Source organism: Rutilus rutilus (genome assembly GCF_951802725.1).
Source record: "Rutilus rutilus genome assembly, chromosome: 18".
Lineage (NCBI taxonomy): Eukaryota > Metazoa > Chordata > Actinopteri > Cypriniformes > Leuciscidae > Rutilus > Rutilus rutilus.
The window spans coordinates 25,054,813-25,068,673 of NC_140231.1; the positions used below are offsets into that span (position 1 = coordinate 25,054,813).

Sequence of the window (13,861 nt, forward strand, 5' to 3'; positions counted from 1 at the left end):
AAATGATAAAGATTGAAACATTTTGTTTTTGTTTCTTTTATTTTGGTGTTTATTTATATGGTGTTATTATTGAATATTAATAAATGTTCACTTTATTGGTGTCATTAATCACTTTTTAGATGATGGCAAAGGTAATCTATCTGTCAAAATAGGGGAAATGAGTAGTCACATATCCAACATCAACCGATATCAATAAATGCGAAAATCTCTAATATGCAAGCCATGCATTGATAATCGATATACTGATATGTTGTGCATCCCTAATCATAAGTGTTTTGATACAACAGGATATAATGTCCAGAAATATGTGTGTGATCTCAAAAATCCACTCTGTGCGCTGTGTTTTTGGAAATTTACAAATGTTTCAATTACAAAATAAAAATAATGTTTTTATTTCAAATCTCAGATTTAATTCCTTACCTCATAGATATCAGTATGTTTTAATCTTACTGTACACTCTTAAAAATAAGAGTGCCATTGATCGTTCCATGAAAAACCTTTAACGTTCAATTAATTTTTACATTATGCAAAATGTTCTTCATGCTAAGAAAAATGGTAATTTTAAGAACTCTTCACTGAAAGGTTATATGTGCAACCAAAAATGGTTATTCTATGGCATAGCTATGAAAAAAAACGTTTGGAACCTATTATTAAGAATTTATGTTTTGTACTATTCTGTTCATTTTAGCACTGTGTCTGTCTCAGTGGGACGACATCTTTTATCCTCAGGTCTGATTTATATTTTTCCCCAGAGCTCTCCACTCTGGCTCATTTTCATAGGAAAGCCATAAACCCAGGCTAAACGGGATTCTAGATAATGTATTCCGGGAGAGTCAGCAGAGAGCTTGAACAAAACATCTTAAGTCTTTAATATTACCTTGAATATAATGTCTAATAATCAGATCATGCCATTGGTAAAACCCAAGGAGAAACTATAAAACTGTATGAACGATTGCAAGCTCATGGCTGATCTTAATAGAAATCTATAATTCATTTAGACTGTTGGTACATTTTGCATTTGCCTGCAGAGATTGGAAAATGTTATACTGGTCTGTGCATCCTTGCACAAAGCTAATGCAACACCCGAATGTCAGGGCGAGAGCAATCATGGATAATGACAGGCTAGTGGTGCATTTCAGACCTGGAGAAATACAGTAGACTAATACACAGTGATTTATTTAGCAACATCTTCAATGCATTTCATGGCTTTCCAAATGGACTTTGGGATTGCAAAATATGAGGTGAAACATCTAAAATATCTAGAAGACTACAGAAGCCAGTTTATTTATTTATTTATTTTTCATATAATTTATTCTTGTCCTACTTCTCTCTGGTTGGTTTGTCATTAGTGGTGCTTGATAATGCAAGCGTCTGTATTACAACTGCTTAAATGGAAATGGATTTGAAGACTTTTCTAACAGATAAGACCATTTTGGGTCAGATGATAAAATGGGTAAAACAAATATTTTATTGTCATTCTGAAAGTAATCACCTTAGCAACATGCTAAAATCCCCCTTAGGACTGTGACAATGTGTTTTGCACAGATAAGCACCCTGAAAACAGTCTAGTCTTAGCTGGTGGTCTTCTTGACCTGAAAAGTGCTCAAAACCCTTATAAAACCAACGTTAGGCTGGTTTAAGCTTTAGTACCGATCACACTATTCTATTCACACTATTCCTTCTTGATTTCCACTCTGCCCTTCATTTAACCCCTCTTTTTTTTTTCATTCACACTAGAATTAATCATCATTATCTGGCTGCTATTTTTATCATGGTGTGTCTGTTCCATGGGTTCTTTAAATATGGTGGAGGTTTGCTTGTGTATTGAATTGGAGGAGAAAACAAAAGCTGACCTGGATCAATTGCTACTGAAGGCAATTCTGAAACAAAGAGCCACATACTGGATCAGTGCTCTCCATGCAGCGTTCATTCATACTCTCATATATTAAAACTTGTCCATTGTCACAAATGGTTCTCAATACATGAGAAATACTTGAAAGGCACAGGGCTCTCTTTGAGCGTTAAGGGAGTTATAAATGTCCTCCGTTCAAGTCAAGCATGAATCACACGCTTGCAATTTGCTGCAAGGCACACTGACTGTCCTCTCTTCGCTTGCCATACACACGTAGACTATGATCAAGGACTTTCGTCTTAAAGGTGCAGTAAGGAATTTCTGAGAAACACTGTTGATGTTTGAAATGAACCCAAACAAACACTCTCCTCCCTTCATTGCTCCATCCCTACAAGAGTGGATATCTCTTTATCATAGCTGAAGCGAAGCAATATAATGCTTTGTGAAAAATAAAGCGAAGATGATGAACGAATGAGAAGGAAGAGCAAATAATGAACATACAATACACAAGAGTATATAAAAGCAAGAGTTCATTGTTTGTCACCAGCAGCACACCAGCTCCCGCTGCTATAGCTAACATTACAACCACGGCATATCTTGGTTCTGTGAGACATAGCAAAACCAATCTCACTCACGTATGGAGCAGAAACAACGCAACCTCCATTTTCAGGCATTCCCCTCTTTCAGCGCTGGATAGCTTTTCTAATATTAACGTGGGTCCTAATGCGCTTGCCTGATCATAACCCTTCTATTTCCAGTGATATTCTGAGAGGCTGCTGACCGCAGAGCAAATGGGAGGAGCTTACGTCCAGCGAATGTAATTTGGGCCTAAATGGGTGGAGCTAGAATATCCGACCACACCCTAACCCTGCCCACTACTCTATCCCTCCACCCCATTAGACGTCCAGAGAGGAGGAGCTGAAGGTCATTTATTTCTGCAGTGAGTACCACTTGGATATTCCTCTGGCCTTATCTCTTTTGTAATGTCTCTCAGCCATCTCTCTTTCTACAGTCTTTCTTTAAATCTCCCTCTTGCTCACTCTCTCTCCTCCCCTATCATGAGTGTATATGCCCCCTACTGCTGATTGGCTGCTCGGTCCGATCCACCTTCAGCAGCGTTTCTCAGAAATCACTTACTGCACCTTTAATTCAGCTTAAGGTTAAGAGAACAGAGAAGCGTTTTCATCTAAGGGGGTGTCATATACCCTTCATATAGGTTTTGTTTGTGGATGTATATCTGAGAATCCCGCCAGATGTTCTTTATGACTCATTGTATTGGCAAAATAAGCTTGGCAGATACGTGTGTATGTGTGTTTTAAATATACAAATATATCCATATATTTCTTTATATAATAACTATATATAGGCCTATGTAATTATCAAACATGGTAAAGAATATTATATTGGTTATATCAAATTATATCAAAATCGTATTATTTATGGAGAAATAAAAGGAAATATGTTTCCCTGAATACTGAATGTAATGTATGGCTGAATCTGGTAAGTAGGGCATAGTATAAGCTCAATTCATGAAAATGGATCAACAAATAGGCAGGCTAACAAAAGAACTGGTTCATTCAGAACTAGACTAATGCCTATGAAAGACCCTTTAGACAAATACTATGAGTCATTTACACATGCTTTCCATCTACTCCCCTTACATTGCATCCTACATTTCCCTGCGAATATAACATCTTTTAAAAATAAAAATAAAACTATGACCATCTAAGCAAGGATGTACGTGCATTTGGCCAGTCCCCTCTCATCTCTTTGCTCTCTATCTGACCCTGCGTCTGATGATGTGTATCTCATGTCCCACGAGAAGACAGTGAAACCAACACACACACACGCACACACCCACGCCAGAGACCACAGGAAAACCAATCCATCATCCTGCGTGTGAGGAAGACAGAATCCATCGCAGGTGTTCGGAGCACCAATGATCAGGTTTCAGTCAATATTGATTATATGTGTCCCTTTCATTTGGACTGGACAATGCAACAGCATTTTCACTATTATGTAATATTTTCCATGCTTTCAGTTTTTTAGCAGGTGTTTAAACAACATTGACTGATCTATTACAAATGAAACAAACTCAAAATGTTTAATATGATTCTGTTGAATGATGAGGGGATAGCCTAATACATGGGTCAATGACAAATAATTACTGTATAAATAGGAAAAGTTTTTGGAAATATTAAAAATGTTGCTTTAATATGTTCCTCAATCAAATTTAGGCAATATAATCATCATTTTAAAACCTTTTTAAACATATTTTTCAAGGTAAAAAAATATTTCCCCCCCATTTGACCTGAACAAAATTAGTCTTTTCATAAAAGGTTTTTTAGATGACCTAAAGGGGTTCTCTCTGAAATCTTTGACATCTCAATGTGTTGGACTGAAGTTTTTCATATATTAATACTTTATTTGATTCACTGGTTTTATATATATATATATATATATCGAAATTTGAGCTTTTCCATGATCAAACGCATCTGTTCATTTATTAAAAATAATATAAATACATTAAAATGCAAGTTATAAAAAATTGTGTGGCTTTTGTGGAGAAAAACAAATGCTGGGAAAAGTAGTTTGGCATGTAGTTTGGTGGGGCTTATAAATATATATATTATATATATATATATATATATATATATATATATATATATATATATAAGCCCCACAATTTTTTATAACTTGCATTTTAATGTGTTTATATTATTTTTAATAAATGAACAGATGCGTTTGATCATGGCAAATCTCAAATTTCGATTCCCAATTATAAGCATGCAAGCCCTGAGATCTCTAAAAGAGAGAGTGAGAGTCGTAATAATTGATTTCATCAACCTTTCAAACAGGCTATTTCAAAACGAGTGTCTTCTTATCCTGCTGCATAAGCAAAATCTCTAAAAAACGAAAGCACCAACAACCGCCATCAATCTGTCTGCACTAAACGCCATTCTCTTGCGCTACACATGACAGATACAGCTCCACATCTGAGGGATGCGCATTCGGTGCTCTCATTTTCCACTACTCAACCGAACACGAACAACTCCGCCATTTAACGAGCATCCAGCTGGAGATGCGAGCCAGCTGCATTCATGTTAAAAGCACGGGCACTTCCTGGGCAGAGCAGTTCACCAGCTGGAGCTTTACGCAATGGAATATAATGCACTAGGTGATCAATCACAGGGGTGAGGCTGTGCCAAAACGCATTTATTAAGCTAATTTTCGGATGGGGCAGGTAGAGTTATGCAAACATCGTTTCAATTGTATTCTCATTAGCTATACAGATAATAATAGGAGTAGAATAAAATTACATCGCAGTGGTCTGTCGACACAATTCCCTGCGTAATTCCTCAAACGTCCGTGCAGAACAAGGGCGTTCCTGTTCTGGACCATCTCTACCAAGCTTTTTTTTCCTGTTAGTCTGGTTCTCGTGCCACATATTTATAATTTAAACAACATGCAATGGGAATAAAACCTATTCATGTCATGCTCCACTGATGCACAATCCGCAACATCCCGAGAGTAATGTCCTCCCCGTTCAGCACAATGGCAGGGAAACAACCAGCCGCATCCAGGGGAACAGAACGCTGAGGAACAATAATGACATGCAACGGGAAGGTACCATGAAATAGCACGTTCACATGGTTGAACATTAAACCTCAGTAGCCGAGGAGAATTAACATTATGGTCTTACTTTCGCCAACGACCGCCTTTAATCCAATTGGTGCCATGATGCTCGTGAGTGTTCGCCCGTGTGCAGTGTGTTCTCCTCCCTCTCCTCCTCTTGCTGTCTCTGGTTGAGCGATGCTGCGCACTCCTCACGGCAACTGACTGCGGAGATCCGTCACTGCGCATGCGCCCCTCTCTCCTCCACATGAGCTCATGATACAGATCGGCAAACACAGAATCAAAAGTGAATGCTTTCTTGATTTCATACTGATTTTCTCTTTTTTTTTTTTTTCTTCCTCCATGCCATGATCAATGGAGATTTTAAAATATCATTGCATCTGTTTCTATGGCGTTCATTGGCTGCCACTAAAGGTTTAATATTTTACATTGACTTTTAATATCATTAGCAAACAAAGCCGTTTTAGTTTACGTCATTCAATTAAAAACATACACTACCAGTTAAAAGTTTTGGATCGGTACGTTTTTTTAATGTTTTTAAAAGAAGTATCTTCTGCTCACCAAGGCTGCATTTATTTGATCCAAAAAATAAAATAATAATAATATTGTGAAATATTATTACAATATAAAACATGAATATAAAGCAAATTGTAATTTATTCCTGTGAGTAAAGCTGAATTTTCAGCAACATTACTCCAGTCTTCAGTGTCACATGATTCTTTAGAAATCAAATACGATGATTTGATGCTCAAGAAACATTTATGAATATTAACAATGTTGAAAACAGTTATTTACATTTTTACTTCAGGATTCTTTGATTAAAGTTCAAAAGAACAGCATTTATCTGAAATAGAAAGCTTTTGTAACACTACCGTTCAAAAGTTTGGGGTCAGTAAGAATTTTTATAGATTTTTTTGGGGGGAAAGAATAATAATACTTTTATTCATGAAGGAAGGATGAATTAAATTGATCAAAAGTTACAAGTTACAAACGTTACAGTAAAGACAAGTATAATGTTACAAAAGGTTCTATTTCAAATAAATGCTGTTCAACATGTTTTCAACATTGATAATAATAATTAATGTTTGCATCAAATCCGCATATTAGAGTGATTTCTGAAGAGAATTCTTTTAAAAAACATTAAAAATCTTACCGATCCAAAACTTTTGACTGGTAGTGTACACATTGTGAAGTTATTAATTAAAGATAGGCTATTAGTAATGACCAATGCAAATAAAAATGATTTAATAAAAAAGACAAACTGTAACAATATTACACATTTTACTGTTGTCATGTAGCCCACAGTAGTTATCATTCATACGTGATCATCATCAATTTTTGACCGCATGAGGGCGTCAAAACTCTACTAAACATGAACCCTTTATCGTAACGCCATTTAACTTTCGATGATATAAAAAAAAAGACAGTGGTTTTTGGGATCTTTTTGTTTATTTTATAATATTTATGACTATAGTTTCTAATTAAAATAATTATTGTAAAATATAATTGTTTAAACAGTATTTTTTTGTCACGCTAAAATAATATTATATTACAATTAAATAGTTTATTTTATAAATTATATTATTTCAGCAATATTATTTAGTTTTTATAAAATATAAGTATATTAAAATTATAGGCTATTATATCAATATATCTAAACATTTTCATCATATAATCATAATTTAATCATATTAAATCCTAATGTTATATGAAAGTACATTTTAATAATAATATTTTTTAACTTTTTAGGAACTTATTTTAAATGGCTATGAAAAACTATTAAAAAAAATGTATGCCAAAAATAAATTAATAAAAATATTTAAACTGTGGTTTTCAGGAAAATATATTATCAAACTTCTGTGCCAAACTACAAAGCAATATGTTATTTTATTTATTTTAATTATATATATATATATATATATAATATTACAATTTTAATATTAACTTAAAGAGAAAGCAGAGCAAGCCTCAATGGCTCCATTCAAATTCCTGAAAAGTAGTTTGCATTTCCTGGAGACAATATCAGTTTGGGAATTAAGTTTTAAAGATGTTTGTGGAAAAGAATTCAATGTGGAAAAGAATTGTGGGAAAAAAAATAATTTAATTAATTATTGGCGAGCTATATTAAAACATATTCAGTAGTCATTTCAAAACCAAGACAGGTTTCCACTCTTATTTAATTAATAAATCAAGCAAATCCCATCATATAACAAAAGCTGTATGCGATTCCATGATCATATCAGACGCTCGATCTATAGGCTAATCAGCCGTGATTAAAAATACAACACGGTCTGTTGTGAAGTTGGGTGTGTCAGTGTGTGTAAACCACACCCTCTGAATGGCACTCATTTGACTGAACAAGTTTAAATGAGTCTTGTTTCTCACACAGTCACGTCAACGCAAAATGAACGCAACGCTCTGCGTGACCAGGGATGGTTAATTTGGAAGACACATTTCTGTAGTGTTTCCTAAGTTTCGGATACAAAGTAACTTTCCTCAATATTTGTGATTGTCATTTAAATCGCCATCATGGGTGATGTGATTTCTTCCAACCTGGACGAAGGCAAGCGGGAAATAATTACAGGTAAAAACGCGTTTGTGTTACTTTACAAAGGGATGAAGCTATTCTCGGTACAAAAAAGGTACAATACTTAAAACGTAAATGCTTATAGTGAACGTGGACACAACAACGACAATCGTTTAAGAGAGCTTATTTAAACAGTGTAGTACAACAAAGAAAACCTGGACTCATTCGCGAGACGCGTTTTTTACTTAGAAATCACAGTCCTGTCATCATTAACTGAGACTGTCAGTTCATAACTTTCTGCCTTACTCGTTTTATGTTGCACGGAATAGAGAAAGTCATACAAGACTGTGCAAGAATATGAAGGTGAGTAAATTATGACAGAATTGAATTTTACGCGGTGACTTAAACACGACGGAATGTAAGAACGCGTCGTGTGTAAACGCCCCTTAATGCCTCAAGTATACACATACTGGTTTAAATGACCTTTTGCGACATTATTGAGTAATAATGTTTATACTAAAAACACTTGCTATTGCTAATCCTTTTTTTCGAATCGGCTTCCTGTGCCATGTTTAGCGTTTACCCCTTTGGCAAAAACTGTTTTTCCTCTTTGTAAACTTCACTCAGTGTTTCTATGAGTGATTTAATATTATCTTCAAACCCTGTAATAGTATAGTTTTGTGTCCACAAATGATAATTTTTACTCTAATAATAATAATAATAATGATAATAATAAAATAGCTAAAACTATAAATAAATAAATAAATAAATAAAGTACTTTTGTCTGCATTATGGTCCCTGTAGTTGGTTTAGAGAACTGGTAAATATCCTCTACCTGTAGAGACATGCTCCACTAGAACCATATGTTAATTCCTCTCCCAATATGATGGGAAATAATTACGTTCTTTAATAGAAATGGGCCTATGCTTTTCTCATTAAAGGTTTTTATCCGAAGAGATCATTTGGAAAACCGCAATTATGTTTATATATACTTTTGTTAAACAAGGCTTTTTGAGATTTTCTAGAAACTTCCATGAACATTTCATAGATATCCTGCGCTACCAAACTGACACGTGGGAAAGGAAATGTTACCAGTCCATAATTTGTGACGTATGTGGTGGTTACTGTGCTCCCCCCAGTTTTTCCCTCATGTCAATCCTAGAAAAGATCTATGAGTGTAAACAGTCTTGATAGATAAAGCCTAAGTATTCTTTTAGAACAAAGAGTTCTTTTTAGTTGTGGAAAGCCGCCAAAAGAAGTTAAATGGAATGATATCCAAAAGATAGGCTATGTTCCCATAATAACTTTCGGATATAACAAAAGCTCTTTTGCCTGTGACTGGAAATATTGGATCACTACAACCTTGTATGTACACACACACACTCACACTCTTAACAAGTCAGGACTGGTTCACAAGTATAGGTTTCATTGTGTGCGTTTGAAGTACGAGTCTGGATCTTTCACTGATGATGATAGGCTTGAGTCACTTGAGGAGTTGCCACTTCATGAAATAATTGTCCCGTTCTAAGCTCATTTCTGAGAAATATTTCTGTGAGATCAATGCAGGTGGATCTCATGCAGACGCTTTTGCTGATGTCATAAAAAGCGATCTGCTGACTCAGCCCTCCTGAAATTCCACTGCTCTGAAATGAACTGTGGGAAGATGTTTGGTCTTCAGATGACAAAAAAGCCACCCCCATAGACTCTCCCTTAAGGAGCAGTTATGAAGATGTTTGTGGTAGATGGACAGGAGGTCAGCAGGTTGACAGGAGGTTTGAACACAGGAAATTCCTCTTTAGACCTCCCTCGTGAACTATTTGACTAATAGGGCTGGATGTTTTCTTAAGAGTAAGATCAAGTATGAACATGTCTTGGAGTAATAGGGAGGATCTTCTCAAGGTGTCCTCATGCCCTCATACATCTGTCTCCCCCTTGTCTATCACTCCCTCTATCAATTTCATGGACAGTGCAGGGTTAATCTGCTGACTGTGCATGCGGGAGGGGATGTTTGTCATCTTTTGGTCTTTGTTCGCTATGGTGCAATGGATGGATAGATTATTGGACTTGTAGAAGCCAGCAATGAGATACAATTATCTAACTGGCAAACAGATGAAGTTTTGTCAAAGAATGACTTATGGTATTCTAGGTAGCATCAATAAGAGTGGGTTGAAAAATTATAACCAATTGATAATGTGTTTCTATATGCTATTTTTTTTCAGCAAAAGTGTCTGAATTGTACAGTTGTCTTGGTGTTGCGTAAATGCATAAATAACTATCCCTGTATCCCTATGTGCATTCTATCCATCCTAAATAGTGAGATAAGTGTGTCCCAAAGCATAGGATGTTGAAAAGGGTATGGCAAAAGTCCCTGGATGGTCTTGTATTTTCGAAGTGTAGATCCGTGCACACTATAACGGAACTATGGAAGCTTGTTCCCACCACTAAATAAAAAATAAAAAAGGTAATTGCAACTTTTTATTTCACAATTCAGAATTGGTTTTCTCTGAAATGTGACTTTACATCTCACAATTCAGACTTTTTTCTCAGAATTGGGATATAAACTCGCAATTGTGAGTTATTGCGAGATTCTGAATTTTTTTTTTTTTTTTTTTTTTCACAATTCAGATTTTTCAGTTACTTTTTTCAGTTACAGATTTTTTTTATTCTGTGGCGTAAACAAGCTTCCATAAAAATCGCCCACAACCCATTACTTTGAAGGAGGATTAGTTTCAGGACTACAAACACGAATAAAAAGTGTTAAAAAAAACAAAACCAAAACAGAGTGGCTTAAATAGAGTGGTTTAGGGGGTTGAGTGACTAATAATCAACATTTAACCTGATATCTATGTAATATTTCATCTGCAACAACAATGTGGGCTTTTATAAAGATCCGTTATAGAAACGCATGAGAAGAGTTCATGTTCAACTCCATGTTCAAGTGGAGAGTTCTCCACACGAAAGACACACAACTGGCACATCAACGTGCTGCTACTTTATTAAAAATAAGTAATAAGTGTTAAATTAAATGTGAAGGATTTTTACTGTGACAAGATGATTAATAGGACAGTTTACAGTGACAGGATGTGTGTAAATATGAGACAAAGTGTCCATTAAAGATGCAATTTAATGACGTGATGTTATGTCTCAAAGCTTGTCTACTCTTTATTTTTTTATTTTTTTTATTTTTTTTAATACACACTCAAAAGTATGTACTTTTTCTTCAGAAAAAGAGTGCATACTTTTTAAGGCTGTGCTCTTTGTAAAGAACTTAACTTAAAATGTTAAATTACATTTTTGTGTAAAAATGTATGAAAAATAATACATTTTTAATAATTTAAAGGAACAGGTCAAATGTAAAATGTTTTTTAAAGAAAAAACAGAATTTATGTAAATATAAAATCATAAATTTTATTTGAAAACAGTGTCTGACCTACTAACCTCACTTGACCTGTTGTTTTTTTTTTTTTTTTTTTTTTTTTAGATTGCAAAATGGCTACTAGTCTCAACTGTATGTGTGTTTATTTTAGTCTCCTTACAGGTAGTTGCTCTATTGCGTTTTTTTTTTTTAATCGTTTAGATGCCATGAACCAGCTGTTATGATATATGATGCAGCTGTTATTTTGTGTGAGGGAACCCTTTCCCAAAGGCGTGTGTGTGTACGCACGTGTAAATATTATTTGGAAAATATTTAGTGGCTATTATTAACTTATTACCTTTTTATACTCACTATAGTACTGTGCTGGGACAGTACTTTATTTTATTTATTTATTTTAATCAATTTTAAGTATCTTAAAATAAATTTTTTTATTATTATAATTTTTTTCCTAAACATTTCTACAGACCCTCTAGCATTCCCTTGCAGCCCCCCCAGGTTTGAAAACCACTACTCTAATGTCCACACTCCGAGTGAAACCCATCTTAAGATGTGACGAGTGACGTGATGTGCTGCGTTCGCAATGGCATTCAATTTAAGCGCCTCTGAAGATAACGTAGTTTTCCTGCGAATCGACGCCGATACCTGTTCCTCCTTGTGCCGATTGAACGTCTATAAACGCTCTCTGCAAATATACATGTGAATGAATACTGTGGAATAGTCAACGCTGAGCCAAAGCAAACTGAGTCTACAAGTTATTCTAGTTTAATACTACAATAGTGGGTCTTCTAGAAGACGGTCTACCTCAGACGCGTCGGCTGCTGCATTCATGCAAACAAAACAACATGCTTTTCACGGTCAAATTTCCTGTAACAAGAAGCTTCTAATCTGATGGATTTCTTAAGAAAAAAAGGTACAAGTGGAAAGATTCTTTCCTTTGGAGACCTAGGCCATGGTACAGTAAATGTAAATACCCAGAAGGCCATGTGTACTTGGAGCGCTGTACTATAAATTTAGTTTGACATCAGATGTGGCCTTCCTTTTCCGTCCTTGTCAGGTTGTTCCTTCCTGTTCTCATGGAGGCATCTCCTTTCACATGCATGCGAACATGCCTCAAGAGATTGTTTAACATGTTAATTTGAAATACCAAGGATAGCCTATCGTTTGCTGTAAAACTAGACCAAGATACTTTGAATATGGCATTCAAATGTGATCACCTCCGATCATGCGTCACTTTTTCCATTTATTGCCCCCTTTATATAAGCAAATTATTCTTAATAGCACCATCTTCTTTTCATAAAGCTTCGATAAGCCTGCAGGCTCAGGTCTTTTCATTTTTAATGTGTATTTTCATACTGTGTCTGTGTTTGTGTATTTCCACACTTGACTGTTTTTGCAACTGTTTCTCTTTTTATCAAGAACGCCCTTTAATTGTTGACCTCCTTTTGTGTTCTAACCCTATTGAATTTCTGGAAAGCTTGGATCAGCATTTACACTGATCTTTATATTTATATATTTCCACATAACTGTTATGATGTCGCAACAGAATACATGGTGAGGATTGCACAGTCTGTCCCAAAAATCATGATGTTTATTTTGGTTAATGTTGTTATTTGTCATTTGAACCGTGATATTAGAATCCCTTACATCTCATATGGCAGTGTATTTTATAAATTATGGGTTTTTTTTTTTGTTAACTTATTATCTAAATTACTTTGTGTTTTTTAATAGAATATAGGCCTAAAGGAATTTATTATTATATAACTAAGAATCTTGGATCAAGTTACACACTGTGTGTGTTTGCATCTTTGTTGTTATCTTGCCTAATTGCTATTGGGAACATTTCACAACTAAAAGACTAAACTAACTTAACAGGTTTCTAACATTTTGTGATTGGGTTAAATGGTGGTATAAACATTTAACAATCAGAGTAACCTCCAACAAATGCAACCTGCAATTTGCAGTAAACTCTGCAGCTGAAAGGTGATCATTTCTTTCCTCTGCTGCGGTCCTGCTTAAAATCTAACGTTCCTGTGTGTCTGTTCCAACCTAGCCCGCACCAGTGCCGTGATGGCAGAGTTTGGGAGGTTTTACGAGCAGCAGTACGCCGTGGCTTTGTTCAACAGTGTGCGCTTTGAGATCGAAGGAGGAGGGAATGTCCAGACACAACTACTACATAGAAAGGTAAAGCCCCTCATATTTCCATGAATTTCACCTTTACATCCCAGAACGAAAATGAAATGGCAAAGAAACCAGGTTAACCCCCCTCCTCACCGCCACCCCCCAGGTTAAAATGAGGTAAGAAATAAGCCTCCTTGCTTTTTTTTTTTTTTGCCATTTCGCTCCTCATTAAGAAGGCTCTCTGTGGTCTTGCTTATCGGCATGGAGTCGGTAAAGAGGAAGTGGAACAAATTTCGCACAAGTTAAATAGCCGTAACAGAAACCCGAATAGCACACACACAAAAAGCACATA

The 13,861-nt window shown here is 35.4% G+C and overlaps 2 protein-coding genes across 3 annotated transcripts in view; one reads left to right on the forward strand and one right to left on the reverse strand.

Annotated features, from left to right (window-relative positions):
* The window catches only part of stxbp1a (syntaxin binding protein 1a), a 31,105-nt gene extending 25,418 nt beyond the window's left edge, over positions 1-5,687 (reverse strand). For both annotated transcript variants that reach the window (XM_084387378.1, XM_084387377.1), the window contains exon 1: positions 5,556-5,687. In XM_084387378.1, the coding sequence (XP_084243504.1) occupies positions 5,556-5,592 (37 nt within the window). In that variant the 5' untranslated portion in view covers positions 5,593-5,687. The remainder of the gene's footprint in view (positions 1-5,555) is intronic.
* A 2,109-nt stretch (positions 5,688-7,796) lies between these two features.
* Positions 7,797-13,861, forward strand: part of niban2a (niban apoptosis regulator 2a) — a 29,596-nt gene continuing 23,531 nt past the window's right edge. Inside the window, exons 1-2 of the mRNA XM_084387607.1 lie at positions 7,797-8,072; positions 13,442-13,572. Of these exons, the coding sequence (XP_084243733.1) occupies positions 8,018-8,072; positions 13,442-13,572 (186 nt within the window). The 5' untranslated portion in view covers positions 7,797-8,017. The remainder of the gene's footprint in view (positions 8,073-13,441; positions 13,573-13,861) is intronic.